The 24,289-nt window shown below is 43.7% G+C and overlaps 1 protein-coding gene across 1 annotated transcript in view; it reads right to left on the bottom strand.

The window, feature by feature from the left end:
- LOC146968250 (muscle M-line assembly protein unc-89-like) overlaps nucleotides 1–24,289 on the bottom strand; it is a 201,842-nt gene that overhangs the window by 33,561 nt on the left and 143,992 nt on the right. The window contains exons 4-5 of the mRNA XM_085760481.1: nucleotides 5,561–5,815; nucleotides 4,846–5,160 (exon numbers count right to left, since the gene is read on the bottom strand). Of these exons, the coding sequence (XP_085616607.1) occupies nucleotides 4,846–5,160; nucleotides 5,561–5,815 (570 nt within the window). The remainder of the gene's footprint in view (nucleotides 1–4,845; nucleotides 5,161–5,560; nucleotides 5,816–24,289) is intronic.

A 24,289-nucleotide genomic window follows, 5' to 3' on the forward strand; every position in this document is an offset into this window, starting at 1 on the left:
TGTGACTTGAAGCTGTAATTTACGGTTTCAAAAGCCTGCCTCGAACGCAGCATTAGCCAAAACGACCGGATCGCTTACTTCTGCTTTAATAACAGATTATTTTGACAACATTACCTAGGCTGCTCCATATCTAGGTCAGTTACAGTTAATGATAACAAAATACAATATTGTTTTGGCAAAATTGATTTCGCATGTATTGCCATATGAACCAATATGAAAAAAATAACTAACATCAAGTTGGTGTCATCAACTCTTGGCACAGAAGCATTCTTGATATGAACAGTAATAATAATTCTCAAGCAAAAACTTAAATTGTAGTTGCACTACAGACCACGGTTTAGGTCAGACATTTCACAATTCGAAGCCACATGAGGGAGAAATAAACAGTAAACTAGTCGGGGATATTTGAGTGTGCAACTTTTTTTGTCTTCTGGGCAAAGAGGTGGAGCAGTAAAACACCTGAGAGGGAACAGTGGTATGTAGTATACAGTATCTAAACAAAAGCTAAATCTGCAGTATTTGAACATTCCTGGATGTCGTACTGATTCGGGACATATGTCCAGTTTGCATCTGAACAGTCTACATTGTGTACTGTATCCCACAATGCAATGCGCCCCTTAAGTCGCTCTCTGCTGTCTGTCTTCCAAGGGATCAGCTGAGTACCACATATCACAATCATGACTATACAACAGTAAAGTATAATATGGGTTAATATCAACATTTTCCATCACAAGAGGTTTACCACCAGCTGGTTAAATTCTGTTTAGGAGATAAATGTTGGCCTCAGTGATTAGTTGCTGTATGTTTTGTTTAGTTGTTGATTCGTTTGTTTGAATTTAAATGAAGCTTCAGGTGTGAACTGGACAGAGGAGCAGTTTACACTAATAAATTCATTGATTAATTACAGAAAATTGTGCGATTAAGTTATTTTTATCAATCCATCGACAGCCCTAATATATATGTCAGTGTTCTGATAGTTAGGCTCTAGTTCTTATATGTAAGACTAAGACAGAAAGGTTTGGCAGTAGCTTGATGGTATCAAGGTACTGCTGCTAAACCTTTCTATGTTTTGTATAGAAGAACTAGTGTGTAACACAAGCTCACATATAATAGGTCCGACCACCATGTTCTGACAAACAGCTGCCGTTACACTGTTAGAGTGTCTGCTGTAGGAAATTTTACAAGATGACAGACAGATGTGAACATGTGGGCGGAGTCGGCAGTGGTTGTGTTGTTACTCTGTGACTGCTGGTGGAGTGAAATGCATTGTGGGATACTGTCCTCATGTAACCAGCAGCTCCACCTGGTCCAGTCCTGAAGCCTTCACCACAATTTTTTATTATTATTATCTCCCTTTTTAAATTATGATAATAATATATTCTTGTGTGTTTTTATAATGTCCTAAATGTTTTTTATATGTGTAATATTTCTTATCCTATATGCTATTTTATGTTATACATTGTATCTTTGTTTTAATTTTTTGAAGTACATTTGAAGTAGGCCTACATGAAATGTGCTATATAAGTAAATTTGACTTGACTTGTAGCAGCAGCACTATGGTGGCTGACCTCTGACCTCTCAGCTGACAGCGTGGTTGTGGGCGTGGCCCTGGCTCAGTGAGGGACCAATCAGAGTCACTCAGTGTCTTTCACTTGGTTTTATTGAGCACAGCATGTGACAGGATATAAAAAGTAATATAAAAAGTCAAGAAGAAAAAGAAAATCAAACAAGCCACTCGTGCCCCCCACCCCCCACCCCCGACCCCCCCTCCCCATCTTGGACACTGTTTTACCACAGTCTAACACATCACACAGCTTAAGAACTTGATTAATATTTAACTGTCTCAAAACATCGCAGGGACCTGCCGTGTAAAAAATACACAACAAAACAAAACTGACAGTGAGTGACTATCACGACTTCCTGTATCTGGCCCTTCAAATTAAAAGCCATCTAGTCTTTCATACACAGTTAAGTCATATAGATATTGACTTAGTTTTTACAAATGTTTTGTTTTTCCTGCGACCAATCGACTGATGACTTCTTGGAGGACTATTTGGGGGCAGTACAGCCCTACAAGTCCCATATCAGAGTCCTTCAGAGGACAAACAAGGCACTGGTTCTGGTGGACGTGGTCTCTGGGACCAGCACAGACCCTGATCCTCCTCAGGTCAAAGGTCAAAGGTCGAGGACTGTCTCAGACTGGTGAATCAACATGGAGGATAAATAATTCTCTCATCAGCACAAAGCAAAGCAGCAGGACAGGAAGAGAAGAGGAGAGCCAGAGAGACGTTTCCATGGAGACGTCCTGCTCATCATCTGGACGTCATCAAACACACTGATCACTCTGATTGATCAACTGACCAATCAGGGTATGTCTTTAGCCAACAGTGGATCTTTTTCTGTTCCTGGTGTAGACGGTTTCTTCTTCCCTGTAGAGACAGAAGACGGTGAGACAGAGACAGACAACTAGAGACAGACAACTAGAGACAGACAACTAGAGACAGACAACTAGAGACAGACAACTAGAGACAAACAACTAGAGACAAACAACTAGAGACAGACAACTAGAGACAGACAACTAGAGACAGACAACTAGAGACAGACAACTAGAGACAGACAACTAGAGACAGACAACTAGAGACAGACAACTAGAGACAGACAAACAGAGACAGACAACTAGAGACAGACAACTAGAGACAAACAACTAGAGACAGACAACTAGAGACAAACAACTAGAGACAGACAACTAGAGACAGACAACTAGAGACAGACAACTAGAGACAGACAACTAGAGACAGACAACTAGAGACAGACAACTAGAGACAGACAACTAGAGACAGACAACTAGAGACAGACAACTAGAGACAGACAACTAGAGACAGACAACTAGAGACAGACAAACAGAGACAGACAACTAGAGACAGACAACTAGAGACAAACAACTAGAGACAGACAACTAGAGACAGACAAACAGAGACAGACAACTAGAGACAGACAACTAGAGACAGACAACTAGAGACAGACAACCAGAGACAGACAACTAGAGACAGACAACCAGAGACAGACAACTAGAGACAAACAACTAGAGACAGACAACTAGAGACAGACAACTAGAGACAGACAACTAGAGACAGACAACTAGAGACAGACAAACAGAGACAGACAACTAGAGACAGACAACTAGAGACAGACAACTAGAGACAGACAACTAGAGACAGACAACTAGAGACAGACAACTAGAGACAGACAACTAGAGACAGACAACTAGAGACAGACAAACAGAGACAGACAACTAGAGACAGACAACTAGAGACAGACAACTAGAGACAAACAACTAGAGACAGACAACTAGAGACAAACTAACAACTCTGACCTTTGACCTTGAGACCCATTTCTGCCTCACTCAGTAAGTCTCCGTCCTTGTTGAAGACTCTGCAGGTGTATCTTCCGCTGTCTGTCTCTCTGGGCTCTTTCAGGATCAGACTGAATTCTTTCTTCATCTCTGTTCGGCCACTGTAAACCTGGTCCTGTTCTACAGAACCGTTCTGATACACATGGACCTTCCTGTTGTCTCTGTCTGTACACTCCACTCTGACGTCTTCAGACAGGTCTGCTGTGGTCTTGAAGGACAGCAGGACAGACTTCCCCCCCTCCTCCACCTGTTGTTCTGAGAGACAACAAACACATGATGATGTCATCAGACAGCAGCAGCAGTAGAGTTTAATCTCCTGAGTGAAGAACCACAAAGCTGTAGAGGAGGGGTTCCCCTTTGGCTCATAAGAAAATGTACGCAAAGGAGGGAGGAGGAAGAAGGAGGGAGGGAGGAGGGGGTATGGACAAATAAACAACCAGAGACAAAGAACAACCCTCACCATGTAACCAGTAAGTCCTTCCAAGGAAGTCTCCGTCCATGATGCTGTCCTTGTCCCCCAACTCCATGACAGGCAGCAAGACAGACTTCTCTCCCTTCACCTTTTGGACTGAGAGACAACAAACACATGATGATGTCATCAGACTGCAGCAGTTTGGAGCAGGAGGGGAGGAGGGAGGAAGGAAGGAGGAGGGAGGAGGAGGAAGGAGGAGGGAGGAAGGAAGGAGGAGGGAGGTGGAGGAAGAGGAAGAGGAGGAAGGAGGAGGAGAGATGAAGGAGGAGGGAGGAAGGAGGAGGAGGAGGAGGAGGAAGAGGAGGGAGGGGAAGAAGGAGGGATGAGGAAGGGGGAGGAGGAGGAGGGAGGAAGGAGGGGAGGAAGGAGGAGGAGGAAGGAGGAGGGAGGAGGGAGGAAGGAGGGGAGGAGGAGGAAGAGGAGGAGAGATGAAGGAGGAGGGAGGAAGGAGGAGGAGGAGGAAGAGGAGGAAGGAGGAGGAGTGAGGAGGAGGAGAGATGAAGGAGGAGGGAGGAAGGAGGAGGAAGAGGAGGGAGGGGGAAGAAGGAGGGATGAGGAAGGGGGAGGAGGAGGAGGAAGGAGGGGAGGAGGAGGAGGGAGGAAGGAGGAGGAGTAGGAAGGAGAAGGGAGGAGGGAGAAAGGAGGAGGAGGAGGAAGGAAGGAAGGAAGGAAGGAGAAGGGAGGAAGGAAGAGGGAGGAAGGAGAGATGAAGGAGGAGGAGGAAGAGGAGAGATGAAGGAGGAAGGAGGAGGAGTGAGGAGGAGGAGGGAGGAAGGAGGAGTGAGGAGGAAGGAGAAGGGAGGGAGGAAGAGGGAGGAAGGAGAGAGGAGGAGGAGGGAGGAAGGAGAGAGGAGGAGGAGGGAGGAAGGAGGAGGAGGAGGAGGGAGGAAGGAGGAGGGAGAAGGAGGAGGGAGGAAGGAGGAGTGAGAAGGAGGGAGGAGGACATGTTGTCAACTCTCACCTTGGACCCAGAGCCCCACTCTTCTCCCCCTCAGTAAGTCTCCATCCTTGTTGTAGACTCTGCAGGTGTAGAATCCTATGTCTCTGACTGTGGGCTTTCTCAGGGTCAGACTGAAGTCTCCAGTCTTCAGGTCGTTCTTCATCTCTGTTCGGCCTCTGTAAACCTGGTCCTGTTCTACAGAACCGTTCTGATACACATGGACCTTCCTGTTGTCTCTGTCCGTCCACTCCACTGTGACGTCTTCAGGCAGGTCAGGTGTGGTCTTGACAGGCAGCAGGACAGACTCCGCCCCCTCCTCCACCATCACCTGTGGGACTGAGAGACAACAAACATGATGATGTCATCACACAGCAGCAGCAGATTTTACTGTAATCTCACTGTGAAGAACCACAAAGCGCAGCAGGGAGGAGGAGGGAGGAAGGAGGGGGAGGAGGAGAAGGAGGAAGAGAGGAGAAGGAGGAAGGGAGGAGAGAGGAGGAGGGAGGAGAAGGAGGAGGGAGGAGGAGAAGGAGGAAGGGAGGATGGGAGGAGGAGAAGGAGGGAGGAAGGAGGGGGGAGGAGGGATGAGAAAGAAGGGAGGAGGAAGGAGGAGAGAGGAGGGTGGAGGAGGGAGGGGGAGGACGAGGAAGAAGGAGGTGAAGAACCACAACGCGTGGGGGGGGGCAGAAGAAGGATGGAGGAGCAATAGGGAGGAGGACATGTTGTCAACTCTCACCTTCAACCCAGAGCCTCACTGTTCTCTCTCCCAGTAAGTCTCCGTCCATGTTGTAGACTCTGCAGGTGTAGAATCCTGAGTCTCTGACTGTGAGCTCTTTCAGCTTCAGACTGTAGTCTCCAGTCTTCAGGTCGTTCTTCATCTCTGTTCTGTCTTTGTAACGTTCATCCTGTTCTACAGAACCGTTCTGATACACATGGACCTTCATGTGAAAAGTGTCCCACCACTCCACTCTGATGTCTTCAGGCAGCTTAGCTGGGATCTTGACAGACATCAGGACAGACTCCTCCCCCTCCACCACCTGCACCGGTTGGACTGAGAGACAACAAACATGATAATGTCATCAGACAGCAGTATTCTCTACAGCGGAGACAAACCCAGTCTGTACTCTAAACCTCAGACTCTCCTGCTAGTACGTACTCATTTGGCCAAAATGCAGTATACAGTATACAGTATGCAAACAAAAGCTAAATCTGCAATATGTGAAAAATTCCCGGATGTTGTACTGATTCAGGAAATCTCTCCAGTATCTGACCAGTCTACATTGTGTACTGTATCCCACAATGCAATGCTCCCCTGACTTATAACCGTAACCAAAGACGGTTTAGAGATTGCCGACTTTCGATTCGCTACTAGACAAGACAAAAAGACGAAAAACTGCGGAAAATTTTGCATTGAAGTCATGCGAGACAGACAGGGGAGGGGGGAGAGAGAGTGAGAGGGGGGATTGACGCGGAGGAAAGGGACTGTCAGGTGGAATCGAACTGGGTCGCTGCAGCAGGTGTGCTCTACCAGGGATGTACGTCGCTCGCGGCTCGTCGTATTTAATCGGCGATTTCAGCGAGCGTTTACTGAAGGTGAGCGTCCTGACGCTGCTTCTTTAACGCCGCCGCTGTTCCAGACTCGGGGCAGATGCACGCAGTAACAGTCATCTGTTACCGTTTAGTTACCATACCGACGAGCTGACCTGTCCTTTTTACGTTACGGTATAACCATAGACATATAAAGAGTAGACGCCGCATCGAACGCTGGGCCTATTGGCGCTGACGAGCGGTGGGGCGGCCATCTTGGACCGGTCGCCCGCTCCACTCAGTGCATCTGTTTGGTAGGTGCAATTGATAGTTTCACTAGTGTCAGTGCATTTAATCAATAACTTACTGAACATGATCCCGCCTATTACACGGCGTAAGAGTGAAATAATTCATTTGAAACATAATTTTGATCAAAATACTACTTTTATCGATTTATAAATGTTATAATTTAGCACATCTCTGCCTGTCTGGTCTCCTCTCCGCTGTGTTGCTGAGCCTCCTCCCATTTGTTTTCAACAAAGCCTTTTATAATCAATAACTGGATCGATGGATTATCACATATATGTTACAATCTGCGTAGTCTTATCTGTCATAAACAATATTATAGGTTTATATGGGGCGTGTTTGTGTGGCGGACTACAGGCTCTGATCTGATCAGCAGGTTTGGTTTTCAGCCTCCACTCTCCCTGTAACAGGTTACAAGTCATTTATCTAACATCACTATTAGTCCCAAGCTTTTTACTGAAGGTAAAAATAACACATAAGGTAAATATCCTGCATAGTTTCTCTTTTCTGTGCTGCGCTGATCAGAGCGGCGTCCCTAGCAACGGTGTGTTACACTTGACGACCACTCATTATACAGAAATAAATGTCTATGGAAATAACAGCCCGTAGAGAGCAGCAATTGATGAGAGAGCAGCCTTCCTGTAATGAATAAATATATAGAGATAAAAGCTATATGTTAGAGAAAATAAAAATATATATAAACCAGAGAATCAATTCATATCAGGTCAGAGAGAGAGAGGGAGGAGAGAGAATAAATAAATAAATAAATATTCGATTCACAAAATACAACCAATAGTAATGTTCAATCTTATTAGTGAAAAGTAATCCCCAGAGCAGCTGTTTTAGATGGTTTTCTGCTGATTAGAACAGAAATAATATGCTGCTCAGTGCTCTGCATCCTGTTACTTCTGCTGCTCCACTGAGTAGAATGACCGGTTCAAGATGGCGGCCGCATTTCTCGCGGGGCAGCGTTCGATGCGGCGTCTACTCTTTATATGTCTATGGGTATAACCCTGTTGTCAATAAACACACGTGGGGACGGTGCTTCAACCGAACTATACAGCTGTTAGATGACTGGCTGTTTGCCTGTCACTGTTGTTTCAATGTCCCTCATCCTTCAGTTTTACAGGGGCATCTCAATAAACTAGAGTAACATGGAAAAGTCTAGGCTATTTCCAGTAGTTCAGGTCAAATTTTTTTAATTGGTCCTGTCTAATAATATTTTTTTAGATACTGAATTAATACTGAAGCTAAATTGTCCACTGCAGCATGTGAATGCAAAATCTGATTGGAGGAGCCAGCTATCTGTTAAAATGTTGTCTAGGTTAATGTTTTTGGCAATTAAAGGCCCTTCAGTTCAAGATTTCAACTGCAATTGGGCATTAAACACCTGGCTCACCTGTTCAGATAGGGGACGGAGGGTGTAACTGCTACTGGTCAAATAATGTGAAATAGCAGTTAATTTTACATGTCTGCAATGGTTGCCATTTAAATGTAATTATAAATAATGATAAATACTTCTTTCCGAAGAAAGAAGTGTTGTGTGGTGTTGTATACAGTCAACAGGAAGGATTTTAGTAAGATATAGCCTAAATCATGAGCGAAAGTATACACCACACAGCCAGAAAAAACCCTCTTAGGCAGGGCAAGTAAGAATTTAGATGGGGCATGTAGACTTGAGAAGTACTTGCCCGACAGGACAAGTAGGAAAAAACCTTAACGTCGGACCCTGATGTGGGGCTCCTTTTATATTTAATAGAGGGGGGTGCGTGTTGTCCCACGCGCCTCGTCTGTTCAGGATTTTTCTTTGGGTACCACCGGGCCTAAAAAATATTCTAGGGGAAACACTGGAATACTGTAATAAAAAATAAAATGACGTCATGTCTGACGGACAGACATAAATGCGCTCTGACCGTCAGACAGTCCGTATTACTGACACACAGCGTCGTCAGATATATCAGGTGGAAGAGAAGAGAGAGCGATGTTGGTCTTGGCGATGTTGGTCTTGGCGATAGTTGGCGCTCTCAACACCCTACTGTAAGACAATACTCATTTTTCTCACCGGTTCATAAATCATATTCACGTATTGACTTTTTCCTCACCAGTAATTCAATTATGTCAAATATCTCAGACTCAATTATCCACTCCATATTAATCAGTGACCATAGCCCGGTAACATTTACATGGAATACAGGCCGTCCATACAAACCCAACACTAGGTGGTGCTTTAACACATCACTCCTTAACGATCCAGAATTTGACAGTCTTATCAAAAGAGAGTGGGCATCCTTCCTTGAAATAAATGATTCCCCAAAGTCATCTCCGTCTATTCTCTGGCAAACAGGTAAAGCAGTTTTAAGAGGCATTATTATTTCATTCTCCACCTATAAAAAAAGGATAGAACAACAACAAGAAGCTGAATTGGAACAAAAAGTTAAGCAACTTGAGGACCTTAACATAAATAATCCAATGGACCAAACACAGAATGAATTAAGGAAATATAAGTTTCAGCTAAATGAAATCTTAAATAAGAAAACACAATTTCTAATAAACAGACTTAGACAAGAACAGTTTCACCACAGTAATCAATCCGGAAAATATTTGGCTAATCTAATCAAACAAAATAAGGAAAAAACAACAATTACCACTATTAAGGACTCAGCAGGGAAGCCAACACATATACCAGAAGAAATAAATCAAATTTTCAAAAAATTTTACGCAAATTTATACTTACCAGAAATAAATCCGACCCAAGATAATATCAATTCCTTTCTCAACAATATCGATCTACCACAGCTCTCTCCTGACAGAATAACTATACTAGAATCACCAATAACTGAGCAAGAACTATCTAACGCCCTCAAACTCATGCCAAATAACAAATCACCAGGACCCGACGGCTTCCCTGCTGAGTTCTACAAACACTTTTGGCCCATCCTTTCTCCACTCTTCAACAGACTCATATCAGAAATAAAACAGAACTCCAAATTACCAAAAGACATGAACACAGCTACAATATCACTGTTTCTCAAACCTAACAAGGATCCATCATTACCATCAAGTTACCGCCCAATTTCTCTTATCAACGTTGACACTAAGATCATTGCTAAAACACTTGCCCGTAGAATGGAAAAAATTATCACATCCAAAATCCACCCAGATCAAACCGGTTTCATTAAAGGCAGACACTCATCCAATACCACACGCAGACTCTTTAACATCATGGATTACTCATCCCATCATCAAACACAAACTATCATTGCCACATTAGATGCAGAAAAAGCTTTTGATAGGGTCAATTGGTCATTTCTCATTTCTACAATGCAAAAATTTGGCTTTGGGGAATCATTTATTAACTGGGTCAAAATCTTATACACAGCACCTTCAGCCACACCAATGGACCAACATCACCGCCTTTCACACTGCACAGGGGGACTAGGCAAGGATGCCCACTCTCTCCCTTTCTATTTACAATTTTCATCGAACCTCTAGCCGCAGCCATTCGTCAAAACAATAACATTACAGGAATCCAAACGCCAAATTCACATCATAAAATTAGTCTTTATGCCGATGATATCCTACTCTTTTTAGAAAACCCCCACTCATCCCTTCCAGAAACAATAAACCTCATAGACTCATTCTTCAGAATTTCTAACTCCTCCATAAATTGGCACAAATCCTCTTTCCTCCCACTACGTAAAAACAGCTGGGATGTGGCAGCTCAAACCCCACCTATTCCACTATGCACCAGTCATATCACATATCTAGGTATCAACATCTCCCCCAGGCTGTCAGAGTTGCCCAACCTCAACTACACCCCACTTCTCAAAATAATAAGTGACAATCTTGTTCGCTGGATGAACCTCCCACTTAACATATTAGGCCGAATCGCTACAATAAAAATGTCAGTATTTCCCAAAGTTAATTTTTTTTCTCACTATGATTTAGGGCTGCCACAAACGATTATTTTGATAGTCGACTAGTCACCGACTATTTTTTTCGATTAGTCGACTAATCGGATCATACGTAAATTGAATGTAAAACATACAGATTATCGCACCAGCATGCAGCTGCTCTTATCAGGGGTGGACTGGGACAAAAATTTGGCCCTGGACTTTTTGGTCCAGACCGGCCCACTATCTGCGCGCGGATATTTTGCCAACTAGCACCGTTGATGTACATACAAACACACAAGCTCTTAATAACACCACTACTAAACGATATAACAAAGTAGAGGAATAGTGTGGAATAGGTTAAAGCAGAAGTAAGCGATATATTTGTGTTAATATAAGTCTTAAATAGTTGTATCTTCCAACAGCAATCACTTCTATAGAGTGTTTGGTCTGAAACACGGGTCTGTCAGTCCCTCTGCTCTGCTCTGAGCCCAGGAGAAAACTTTCCTTGTATCCTACAACCTTTATCCAATGAGGAGAGAGAACGGCATGAAGGGCTGTGTGTGCAGCCAAGGGATGCGCGTGAATGTGGTGACGTAGGGACGAGGACTGTTATGGTGCGTTCAAGGCAACTCGTAACTCGTGTTTTTCCGACCTGTGAAGTCGTACCAGTTCGATCTGGTACGAGTTCACGGGTCAGAAGTTACGAGTGGCCGTTATAGTGACTTTCACAGGTAAAACAGGTCGGAGAAACACGAGTGGGTTGCCTGGAACGCTACAAAATCGTGAGTTGTGACTTGAAGCTGTAATTTACGGTTTCAAAAGCCTGCCTGGAACGCAGCATTAGCCAAAACCACCGGACCACTTACTTCTGCTTTAAGTTTGGACAAGATTACATGCACATAATGAGTCTGCATGCAATCAGAACTTTGGCTAGTTGGCTAAAGTATGGAAAACAATAGTACAATGATCTGAAAAATGGACAAACACTAATTTTATCTTAGAAAGACAGTACAGCTCAACATAATGTATAGACAATGAAGCATGACAAGAACTGCTGTATGCAGAATGATGTTTTACTGTAACAGTAGTTAATCAGTGTTTTATTAATTTTAACTGTATAATGTTAAACTGTTGAAAGGACAATAAACCATAAACACTGTCTGAAAAAAATATGGAAAGCATACATATTTGTTAAGTTGTTAGCTCAATGTCCTTCATGACCAAATTTGAGTGAGGGCACTTTAATAAAAGCAACTAATCAATTAATCAGGATAGTAGGCTATATGAATTTATTGTTTTCCAATACTTTAGATAACTAGATTTAGCTGTAACACACCACACCATCAGAGTTATTAGCTATAGCTATTTATTATGTCAAGTAAAGTTCATAGCAACCGTTCTGGACCATTTACAGTATTTTAATGAATGTTTATCCACACCATTCTACCTGCTTAACAATCACTACCTCCTTCACATGGTGGAGAGTCTTCCTCAACACTTATTTTTTCAGCCTCCTCCTGCACCATGAGGGCAGTGGTAATGGGAGCTTCACTCCCTTCAGACTCACGTGAAGGACCTGCTGCTGAAGCTGCAGCATCGGTGCTTCTAGCCCAGGCCAGGCCACGCGGCCCCTGCAGCAAACATCTGCGTAATTGTTGTACTTTTAGCAGTCTGTGCTGCTGGAGCTTTTCTGTTTCTGTTACTTTCCTCCATTTTTCCGCGCCGCCTTTGCGTTTGTTTACTTTTCTTTTCCGTTTTCGTGCGCTGGTGTGTTGTTTTTTTCTCTCTCTCTTTCTCTCTCTCTCTCATCATGACTCCTCATCATTAAAAGTGATTGGACGAGGGGGGGTCTAGAACATGCGTGGGTGGGACTCCTGGGCCTCTGTAGCCTCTCATAGGGCCATTGGGCCAGGTAGACAAGCCACTGGGCCAATCGTCACCTCTCTGCTGTGTCTGCAGCTGAGCACTGTGGGCCGAGCCGATGCATGTCTCTCTCCCCGGGCCGGGAGAGTTACAATAGGCAAGGGAGGCATGGCGAAAAAAAAAATTAAATAAATAAATAAAAAACGGCCGCCTATCTATGGAAAGCCGTTTTAGTCATAATGAAATAAATTAATAAATGCATAAATAAATAAATATAGCCATGAAATGAGTCCCGAATTAAATAAATAGGATGATAAATAGATATAAATGAAATATAAATACATATATTTTTATTTTAAAAACAACATTTTTATTTTTCCAGGAGACTTTTATTTTCTAACGCCTCATTTATTTATTTCCAGATACTTTTATTTCCTAATGTCACATTTATTTATTTCCGGTTACTTTTATTTCACAACGTCACATTTATTTATTTCTGGGGACTTTTATTTCATAGCATCACATTTATTTATTTCCGGCGACTTTTATTTCATAACGTCACATTTATTTCTCTCCTCTTTTATTTCATGCTGCAATATTCAAATGAGGGGGCGGGGTTATCTGGACCCTTTCAGAGTAAAACATCACACGACGGCCTATTCACCTTATTTTGCGCTGGATCTAGTGTGTGGAAGTGCTGTTGTTGTGAACAATCCACTTCCCTATCCACTGAGCTATGTGTTAGTAGCCTACTGGCACTCTGGTTGAGAAGAACAAGTAGTACGTTTACGTGTCTGCTCTGCTCTTTCCCAGAGAAGCAGTAGCTTACGTGAATTTGCCGTCGGACCGCAGTAGCCGTCATCGTTGCCGCCGATAGCGGTGCGTATCCAAACGACGGCTGTTTTAAGTTTGCCCCGATGTTTTTCGGAGAAGTGAAGCTCCAGGTCCGAGCAGCGACCGCGACATCATAGAGGCAGCAGCCCGGCTCCTGACGTGCTCCGCCGGCTATACGGTCCTCGCCCAGGTGGAGAAAACGACCGCTAATTAACTTACCCGATGGCTTTTAGAGGTTTACCACCGGCTGATTAAACTCTTTTTAGGGGATAAAACATCGGGGCAAACTTAAAACAGCCGTCGTTTGGATTAACTAACCGCACATTGGGGTTCTAAATGTTGGTCTCATTGATGAAATCTAGCAGAAGTTTGTTTGTGGTTAGACAGAAGAGCAGCACTGCCTTGGGGTCTGTACGCACAGAAAACACCACATTTACACCAATAAATAAATGTTTTACAATGAACCAGGCCGATCTCAGAGCTGGTAGACTCTCCGGTAAGGCATATTCAACGGTTAAATGCCGTTAACGGGACGGGAGCAGTCAAAACTGCGGTTTAAAGCTAGCTACAGCGAGGGTAGGTTCACTTCCTGTTTTCAAAATAAAAGCACAAATTCTATCGTTGGGATTTTCTATATAGTAAAGGGCAACGGGTGTTTTATTTTGTGAAAGTAACCGGAAGTGCGTTGCTCACGACGGCTAGCTTGAGTAGCGCCGAAATCGTCCCAACAAAATTGTAAACAGCTGGTATTTAGACAAATTAACGACACACTGCTGATCTAAACGGCTACTTTCTCACCTAAAAACGTTTGAAATGTTAATAAAGTGATATATTTAAAGAATTTAGAGCTAAAATGAAATCAGCTTTAGCCTGTTGATTTTGGCTCGGGTAGGAGCGCAATGCATTATGGGTTATCATGTAGTATGCTGCAGTGTAAACGCTCTGCATACTGTCTGATTGATGAGTATGTAGTATGGAGTATGGACAGTATGCAGTATGTAGTATGCGGTTTCGAACACACCCAAAGAGACTGTTTCTGTTTACGTAGCTACACCCGGTAACGACTTAAATATTTTCATTGCAGTTCATTATATGTTTTCTTTGGGAGGTGGGTGCAGGTTGTGCTAGCCTGCTCCACAATATCCCTGCCTCTCCACTTTGTGTTCGAGACACACTGCCGTCTGCTCTTTACCCAGTTGCTGTGGCAGGGACATAATGCTAGACATAGCTAGCTGGTTAGCTACGCAGCACACTTAAAGCAGATATCAGTGGCACGGCCGTTTCGGCTAATGCTGTGTTCAAGGCAGGCTTTTGAAACCGTAAGTTACAGCTTCAAGTCACAACTACGACTTGGTAGCGTTCCAGGTAACCCGTAGCTCGTGTTTTTACCGTCCTGTTGTCTGTGAAAGTTCCCTATAACGGCCACTCGTAACTTCCGACCCGTGAACTCGTACCAGATCGAACTGGTATGACTTCACAGGAAGGAAAAACACAAAGTACGAGTTTCCTTGAACGCACCATGAGTTAGCAGCCCCCGCCCTTGTCAGGCATCAATTGGTCCTCGTGCTACGTCACCACATTCACGCGCATCCCTTGGCTGCACACACAGCCCTTCATGCCGTTCTCTCTCCTCATTGGATAACACTTGTATCCCACAAGGAAAATTTTCTCCTCGGGTTACAGCAGAGCAGAGTGACGGAGAGACTCGTGTTTAGGCTGAAATACTTTATGTAAGTGATTGCTGACGGAAAATAGGACTATTTAGGACTTATATTAACAAAAACATTCCACTGATATCTGCTTTAAGCATGGATGTATTATATTAACACATAAGGCAGAGAGATGTGTAACAACAACAGAAACTAGAAAAAACGAAATATGTTTAAAACACTATTCTCCTCCCCAAGTTATTGATCAAGTTGCTGAGTAGCCGTCAACAATTAACAACAACAGCACTTCCGCATGTGATGTTTTACTCTGAAAGGGTCCAGATAACCCCGCCCCCTCATTTGAATATTGCAGCATGAAATAAAAGAGGAGAGAAATAAATGTGACGTTATGAAATAAAAGTCGCCGGAAATAAATAAATGTGATGCTATGAAATAAAAGTCCCCAGAAATAAATAAATGTGACGTTGTGAAATAAAAGTAACCGGAAATAAATAAATGTGACATTAGGAAATAAAAGTATCTGGAAATAAATAAATGAGGCGTTGTCTCAAAAGTCTCCTGGAAAAATAAAAATGTTGTTTTTAAAATAAAAATATATGTATTTATATTTCATTTATATCTATTTATCATCCTATTTATTTAATTCGGGACTCATTTCATGGCTATATTTATTTATTTATGCATTTATTAATTTATTTCATTATGACTAAAACGGCTTTCCATACCTATCGGCCCATTAGTGACCGGCCCACCGGGAAAACTCCCGGTACTCCCTATGGCCAATCCGCCCCTGGCTCTTATATACCATCATTAGCTTTCAGCTTGAAGTGTTTAAGGTATATGCTAACTAAAAATAAAGACAATTAAGATGATAGTTAATTAAACTTTTAATGAAATATGCAGCTTTAACTGTAGCATAAAGTGCAAACAGCTGAGTAAAATAAAGATAAGGCACTGGCCTAAACAACACCAAAATAAATACTTATTATATTTATAGGTTTTTCTTTCCTTCATTTGTCTCTGGCATTTAACAGCTACATTTAAACAGGGCTGTAAACTAACGGTCGCCACTCGCCAAATGCGACTAAAATATTCCCCTGGCGACTTAAATTTGGAGGGCTACACGCCACGGGGGCGGGTAGATGTTTGTCCCGCTTGACCCCGCTGTAGAAAACAGTTCCCCTCAGAAGCAACGTAGCCTCACGCCAGTGTCACACGCGGACACCGCGGAAGCGCTGCAAAGCGCCGCGCGCTCCGCGCGAGCCGGAGCCCTCCCTTTCACACCAGACTTGCATTTCTCCGCGCCGGTTGTTTTTGCCCCGCAGCTGTGTGTGCGTGCGTGCGTGCCTGCCTGCCTGCCCATCTCTCTCGCGCGCACGGAACTATGGACCAGAGATGGGGACTCCGTTTGCGACTCGAACTCGAGTTGCACACACAGAGACTTCAGACCACAGTCTATGCTTCAGACTTAGACTTGGACTCGTGTTTTGGGACTCGTGAACAATCATTATTATTTTTACAAGAGAGAGGGACAGAGAGAGGGACAGCAGAGCTCCTCTGACAGCTCAGTCAGCTGCGAGTGAGTGACAGGTGACTGTGAACCGGCTTTTTTTTTTCTTTTTTTTAATAGCCTATAGCCGCACCGTCCGTACAGGTGAGGCACAACGTCTGTTGTCTGTCCTCCTTCGCGGGGACTAGCTGCTGCATAACTGGTCTGGCACATATCAGGCTACTGTAGGATACGTTGTTGCTGTTTTTTTGCTGCGAAATATGACTGAAGGCCCGTATGGAAGTCTGTACGGGTCGACACGCCCCCATGAGTTGACTGAGCTAATTAAAAAATAACAATAACAGCAGTTCTTCTCTCAGAAAGGCTGCTCTGCCTCATAGAGGCAGAGCAGCCTTGATTCTTTCTTGACTCAGAATACAGTTTTTCTTTAAATGAAAGCTTTCATTGTGTTTTTTCTTCATATTGCATTGCAATAGCCTATTTAAAGTGATCATAAACAACTAATCAATAGGTACTGTATGCCAATAAAGGAGTGATAATAATACAGTAAATTCTTTGAATTTCTTAGATTTAGCTGTGCAGTATCCTTAGTAGACCGGATAGCAGCAGATGATAGAAGGGTCATTACAACCAGAAGAGACAGGAGACTTTTATTTTTTGGAGACTTGACTTGAACTCCTGACCAAAAACTTGAGACTTGATGAAGTCTCACCCCACAAAGACTTGAGACTTGACTTGCAAAAAAAGACTTGTGAACATCTTTGAGTAACAGAATACAGAATAGAATAGAATAAAAGGAGTGTTTCGTTTGTTAGTTTTGCAATGTGGTTAGGTTTCCCAATTTGGAATGTTTTGATTATTCAATAAGATTACAATTTATTTGGCTTTGGCTTCTTTTCTAAGCATGTATTGCTATAAAATACTGTTATCTCAATGAAAAGTGCTGAAACTGATGTATATGTAACGAAAAGAGGCAACTTATTATTTGGCCGGTAAAAAATGTCCTTGGCCGGTAGATTTTTTCATCTACCAGTCCCCTTGGCAGGTGAGCCAAAAAGTTAGTTTACAGCCCTGCATTTAAATAAAATGAGGTAGACACCTGAAACTAAGGAATTATTCACAATAATAAAGTTTTGGTGGGCCTATATTCAAATATAACTTGTGCTCAGTATAAATAATAGGCTAGTCGTTCTGTTAAAAAAAAATCGAATAGTTTATAAGACAATCGTCTTGTCTGAAAAAATGTAAATGTGCCTTTTTACTGTCACAGAGGGAGAAACATAGAAAGACTCCACCAGAAAGTTCTGTGTGAAACTGTCAAATGAAAACAAGTGAAACTGAGGTGCAGCTCAAACTCTGCAAGGTGTGGACTGTGATGAGAAGCTACCGGAAAATATTGACGTAGATTTACACCGGGAGAGAAGACTTCCTCGTTACAGTAAGATGAGCGCTCATTACGTGACCATTACGCGCCTCCCCAAAGCCCTCTTCTTGTATTCTTTTTTTTTTTTTTTTCTCACTATTATTATTTGCTACCTATTTAATTATTTATTACTATTGTTCTGCTATCTCTCCCCCCTTTCTTTTTGCCATATCTACCTCAGAAGTCCAACATACTTATGCTCATCACACACACGCAAGCACACACACACACACACACTTACACACACAACGCGTATCCTAAACAAAAACATTGTCTTTTTTATTTCAATTGTGTTATTTTATTTTATTTTTTATTTTTCATTTATTGTTTTTTTTTTTTGTTATTTCATTTGATTGGTTATAATAGTTATCACTGCGTATTGTCTTGTCCTGTGTTGCTATATATGTTTGTTTTTCACCCGTCTTACACACTTTTACACTTGTATTGTTTATCACCTGCATTGCACTATAAATAAATTTAAAAAAATACAAAATATATATCAGGTGGATAATAAGAGTAGAGACTGGAGTTTAAGATGCACGTATGGGGCAGATGTGCATCTTTATGCCGGGGAATAAATGCGCTGCATGCGCTCTGAGCGCAGCGCATTTATGCTGCATAAAGAGAAAAGAGAGAAAACTTTTTTTTCTTTTTTTTTCTCCAGTCATTAGCGGTGCTTATTTATTAGTCCACACTACATGTTGGTGCCTTCGGTCCTCTCGGCCTCGCATCGTCTCAGGAAATAACTGGGAAGGTTTCAGAATGTTTGTAAACTGAAAACAGCAGATTTTCTACCAGACTTGATGTCACCTGTCGTCGCCGAGGGAACCACCACAGATTCTTGTAAAAGGTTTGAAAGTCCGAGGCTCGATCCAAAAACGCTTTTACACAGCAGAAAATCACGTTGCTGCTTGATCTGAAACTGTTTAACACGACAAAAAGCCGAACCACGGCATGATAATGTAGTTTGATCCGACACTAGACTGCTGCTCTAACCAGGCGCGGCGCCAGGATTTCAATTTTGGACGGGCCACAGTAATTTTGGATGGGCCACTACTTAGGAAAAAATAACACTAACATACATTTATTCCTGAATGACTCGTTCGTGTCTAAATTGCCTTGAAAGCACACATCTGCTGAGACCTATGGCTGAGACGAGCTTTGACAGCGCGGTGCGCCGCTCTCTCTCCCGTTAAAAGTTAATCTAGCTCACCCAGCGGACCTCTCTCTCTCTCTCTCTCTCTCTCTCACTGTTACTTATGTGTTTAACCAAATACACGAAAAGCCAAATCAAATCAGAAATGCGTAGCCCACTTCTTTTTTTAACTCACAGACATTTATTTTCATAAAGTAATAAAATATCTGGACATTTTGCCATCGTTAACATTGAGACAAAAGGCTGCAGGAATGGAAGAAGAATTCGGCAAATCATCTTATCACGCAAAAAGGCACAACAAACAGGTTTTGCACAATGGTTTGCACAGATAAGTCTTAAAATATGTGCAACACCTTCTCATCACAATCCACGCCATCTACACAGCTACGTTATCAGCTGTTATTAAAACCCAACTCATCAGGACGCGATGACCACCACTCACATTAAACAAACCGTTAACAATTAATAATCCACACTCAAACCGAGGCAACAATAGTGTTAACTGTACTCAACAAGCTGTTATTACAAGGTTTACAACAGATATGACAGACAACCTGGGCCGTGTGTGTGCGATAAGAAAGGGGGGAGGGAGGGAGGGAGGGAGGGAGGAAAAAGTAGGTAAAAACCTGCTAGCTGCTAACTGTTAGCTACCGTAGCTCAGGCGTCGGTCTCCCGTCAGGTAAAAGCTGCCGTTTATTCCTCAAATGAAGCTCATTACGTTGTTGAGGCTCTCCGGTACAGTTATCCATCACTGCTGTTGAATTAGCCGCTAAACTGCTGGACGCTAAAACCGAGGGGGCGTCTGTTTGTTTACAATTCACGAAAGCAACGTGAACGTACGTGCCGCTCACACTCAGTAGAGTTACGCAATGAGGCAGCGTAGCCTGCCCTCTGCCTCCCTGCGGTGTGATTATCTGCGGCACTCGGCCGCGAATCACACCCGTGCTGATATACAGTACAACAGCACGGGGACAGCTTTCCATTCCGACACACCTCCACTTCGACACCCCGCTGTTCCGACACCCTCCCCCCCGCCCCGCAGCTGTCCAATGTCCAAGGTGCTGAACCGCGTGACGTTGTTTACACTCTGTGTTGTGGCTTGTCTGTGAAACATGCGCTGCTCAGAGACTGGGCAGATCTGTCCCACTTGCTTTCTCCTCGACTTCGTTGTAGGAGATCTCCCACACAGTAATAGAAATACACTTCCCCCCCCGCTCCGCTCGAGCGCGGCTGAACCCGGCTTGAGCTCACAGGGGCGCGAGGCTGCTGCAGCCGCCGCTCGTGCTGACAGCTGACTGAGGGAGATGCTTTGGTTGGGTTTAGGCAATGAAGAAAGGAGTTGGTTAAGTTTAGTAAAAAGACCAGGTAGAGGCTAGACAGGCTAGAAGCAGAATGAACGTTAGGCCTATATGTCATTAATATGAAGTATTTGCTTGTTTTGCAGTTAATTATGCACATGATCCGTTTGACCCCAAAAAGGAAAAAAGGATCAATGCGCACTGCACACTGGGGGTTTCCCCCAATAGCCTTTTCAGAATAGCGGGGTCTTTAGAAAAAATAGAAAAGCCCGCTATTACAATGAATGGAAGTCTATTGTCGGAAAGGCGGGGCTTCGGAAAGGTGGGGTGTAACCCAACAGCACTCCCTCTCGTGTGATATTGCTTAAATGAAAATCACCAAATGCTGACACATTTAAACCTGTGGTAAAGTTATCTGAAATAAAAATAAATAAATAATTAAACCTTAGATTAACTAAAGTTATGTTCACCCTGTCATTTTGGATGGGCCAGTTGTACAAGTGGGTGGGCCCAGGCCCGTTAGGCCCACCCATAACGCCGCGCCTGGCTCTAACGTGCGTTTTTTAAAATCCTAGGTTAACCAGATAATAAATTCATAACCAGATAGCAGATTACCTCCTCGGGTACCCGGGTACTGGGGTAACCGTGCACATCCCTATTATAAACACAGACACACAGCTAAATCAGACTGATACAGGATGCAGCTCATAACATGTGTCAAGTCAGTCACACACACACACACACACACACACACACACACACACACACACACACACACACACAGACTCCTCTAGAGCCCGCTTCATGTGATTACAGTTACAGACACACACACACATCAAAACACACAGGTAACATACAAATGCGCGCGGAAGCGCGCACTCCTCTCCCACACTCTAACACACACAGGTAACTTCATATCAGGGTTTCCCGCTGCCGCCTAAACTAACGTCTTAAAAAAAAAAAATGTAGCGATATTCGCCGCCGCCGCCGCCCCCGGTCGGACGATGGCCGCATCCTCTCACACCAGTGTTGGGCAGTAGCGACGTTACTACAAGTAGCGGCGTTAGTAACTTAACTTTTCCCAGTAGCGTGGTCGTAGCGTCGCTGTTTTCTACATCAAATAGCTTTTCAGTAGTTAAGCTATTTAATTGATCAGTAGCGCGGTAGCGTCCCAGAAGCTACATTTCCCCAGGCATTTCTAGACCTTAAACGCACCGCTTCCATGTGACGTAATGTACGTATCTGTTGATGCCCATCTGCTGCAGCGGAGCGCAGCACGCAGCAGGTGACAGAGGAGGAGGGATAATCAAGTTCGTGAATCAGAGCCGTAGCTGGACAACTTTATCGCTGCACAGCGACCGCGCGCACCGTTGCACGTCGCTCCAAGAGCCCGGTGCGTCCTGTCTGCAGCGGAGACACGGCCACTGAGAGGCTGAGTGAGGGGACCGTTCCTGTAGGAACGCGCCTTTTAATGAATCAAACCAAACACCCTGAACAGCATGCTGAGTACGAGAGGGAGAGACGGCTGCAGCAGTTAAAACGAAAGCTCCTCGTCCCAGCATGTCGCCCACTCCGTCCGTGGCCGACGTCTTTTAAAACAGTGTTTCCCAACCTTGGGGTCGGGACCCCACGTGGGGTCGCCTGAGATTCAAATGAGGTCGCTTGAAATGTCTAGTAGCCTAATTGATGAATTTAAAAAAAATCTGACCAAGAAAGGTTAGGAACCACTGTTTTAAAAGACACTTGGGTTTTTTTGGAATGTACTTGCATAGATCTTTCAGCACTCACAATGGGCCGATATAAATGAAAAACTTTATTTAACTTCTAAAAAAAATAGCTTTGATGTAGCTAAGCTACTTTTGTCATTTTATTGTAGCGTAGCTTGCTACATTTCTCTGGTGGGTAGCTTCAGTGTAGTGAAGCTTCATTTCATGTAGAGTAACTTGTAGCTTAGCTCACTACATTTTCCAAGTAGCTTGCCCAACACTGTCTCACACACATACACACCACAGAGAAGCGTGCATGCATAACAGCAGCGCGTGTTGAAAGCGAAACTTAATACGGCGCGGCGCGGTGCGTCCCCCCCACCCCCCACCCCCCCGTCGACAGGTCAGACACCACCTTAACTAACAAATTTTCTGGGGGAAACACTGCATATGATTACACACACACACACACACACACACACACACACACACACACACACAGGTAACCTAATGTGATTACAGCTCCTCCATATCAGTGCTTATAGAAAGATGATCATGTGTTTGTCTGATCGGCTCTGTCTTGACCTTAAGATCGTGGGTTTGATTCCCACGTTGACAGAGATGGCAAAACCGGCAGTAGCCCCGTGGGCCTTTCAAAATTTCCCCAGAGGAAATTTTCTAGTTATTTTTGTGAATATGGTGGTTTGTGTCCGTAGGCTCCAGAGCCCCGAGGCAGCGCTGCTCTTCTGTCCAATACACACAGGAAGCTTCACTTTACATTCAGACTAACTAATGCTACTGATACAGCTGTTAGATTTCATCACTGAGACCAACATTTATCTCCTAGAAATAATGTAACCAGCCGGTGGTAAACCTCTAAAAACCTGCAGGTAAGTTAAACGACTCTTGTTCTCCACTGGGACGAGGACACAGGTTCGATCCCCTCAGGAGACCGCTGCTGCCTCTGAGACGACCCACTGCTCCCAGAGCTTCACTTCTCTCAAAACGTCGGAGCAGATGAACAAACAGGTGTCATGTGATCAACTGACCACATGTTGGGATGTTAATGGTTACTGTCTCCATGGAAACAGATTAAAACTTAATAAAGTTAAAGATAAAATTAAAACGGCTTTTAACTAGGGCTGTCAGGCGATTACAAAAATGAATCTAATTGATTACAGGATTTGTAATTAATTAATCTAATTAATCGCATTCTAATCTTATATCTGCTAAAGGTACCCAAATAAAAAATTCGAATTCTAGGACATTACAAAATTGTATTGTATGACTCATCAATTGAATACACTAAAGAGAAGATTTGAAATCCACATTTTTATTGGTGAAGTACGTTTCATAAATGAAATTTAAAAGAAAATGGTCTAGCACATCCCAGCAAACCGAAGCGCAGCGCCCTGGAGCGGAGGCAGTTTCTGATTGGCGCCCATGTTAACCAGTCTGCCTGGTCGCACATCCCGTTGCAGCGCTTCAGTTCGGAGTCTGTTCTATTTTTTACGCGAGCCGTGAGCGCCGTTGTCAAGCTGGATAGACCAGATCGTACCAGACAGGAAGTCGGGCACAGAAAAGACGAGGGAATCCGGTCAATTTTCAAAATATAATTAAATGATGATTAATTAAGTTGTTGCTTGTCCGTTTATAAATATTTGTCAGTTGCGTCTGCACACGAGACACACACACACATCCATTCATACAGAGCTAGAGACAGACCTGTGTGTGTGGAAAACCGAGTACAGACGGGTCTAGATGTGAGTGGAGTCGATGTTTGACCGGCGCGGAGAGAGCAGGAGAAGCAGCTCAGCCAAGCGCCTGCGAAGACGCGCTGCTCCCGCTCCGCTTCCACGTGCAGTGCAGTGCGTCCGGGCTGTGAGTCGCGTCCATGTCTGTTGTCACCCTGGATCTATTGTTGTCACTCTGCTTTGACTAGTGACGCAGGTGGGAAGTGACCAACACTCCTCGGTGCTAGTGCTACCGTGACGTGCCACTGCCAAGTAGCCTACGGGTCATTCAATGGGCCAAATTTAAAATGCTTGCGCATTGAATTGCCACTCAGAATCTCAAAATTAATTGCGTTAATTTTTATAACGCGTTAATTTGCAGTGTAATTAAATAATCTAATTAACGCGTTGAACTGACAGCCCTACTTTTAACCTGTTTTACTGCTATCGCTGCTGGTTGTAGTGAAATGCATTCTGGGAAACCTGTATACTGTAAACTGCATACTGCAGTGTGAACAGCATCAGTCTACTGAACGGCTGCAG

The sequence above is a fragment of the Trachurus japonicus genome, chromosome 18, assembly GCF_045865225.1.
Source record: "Trachurus japonicus isolate A0001 chromosome 18, Traja_1.0".
In the NCBI taxonomy this organism is placed as follows: Eukaryota; Metazoa; Chordata; class Actinopteri; order Carangiformes; family Carangidae; genus Trachurus; species Trachurus japonicus.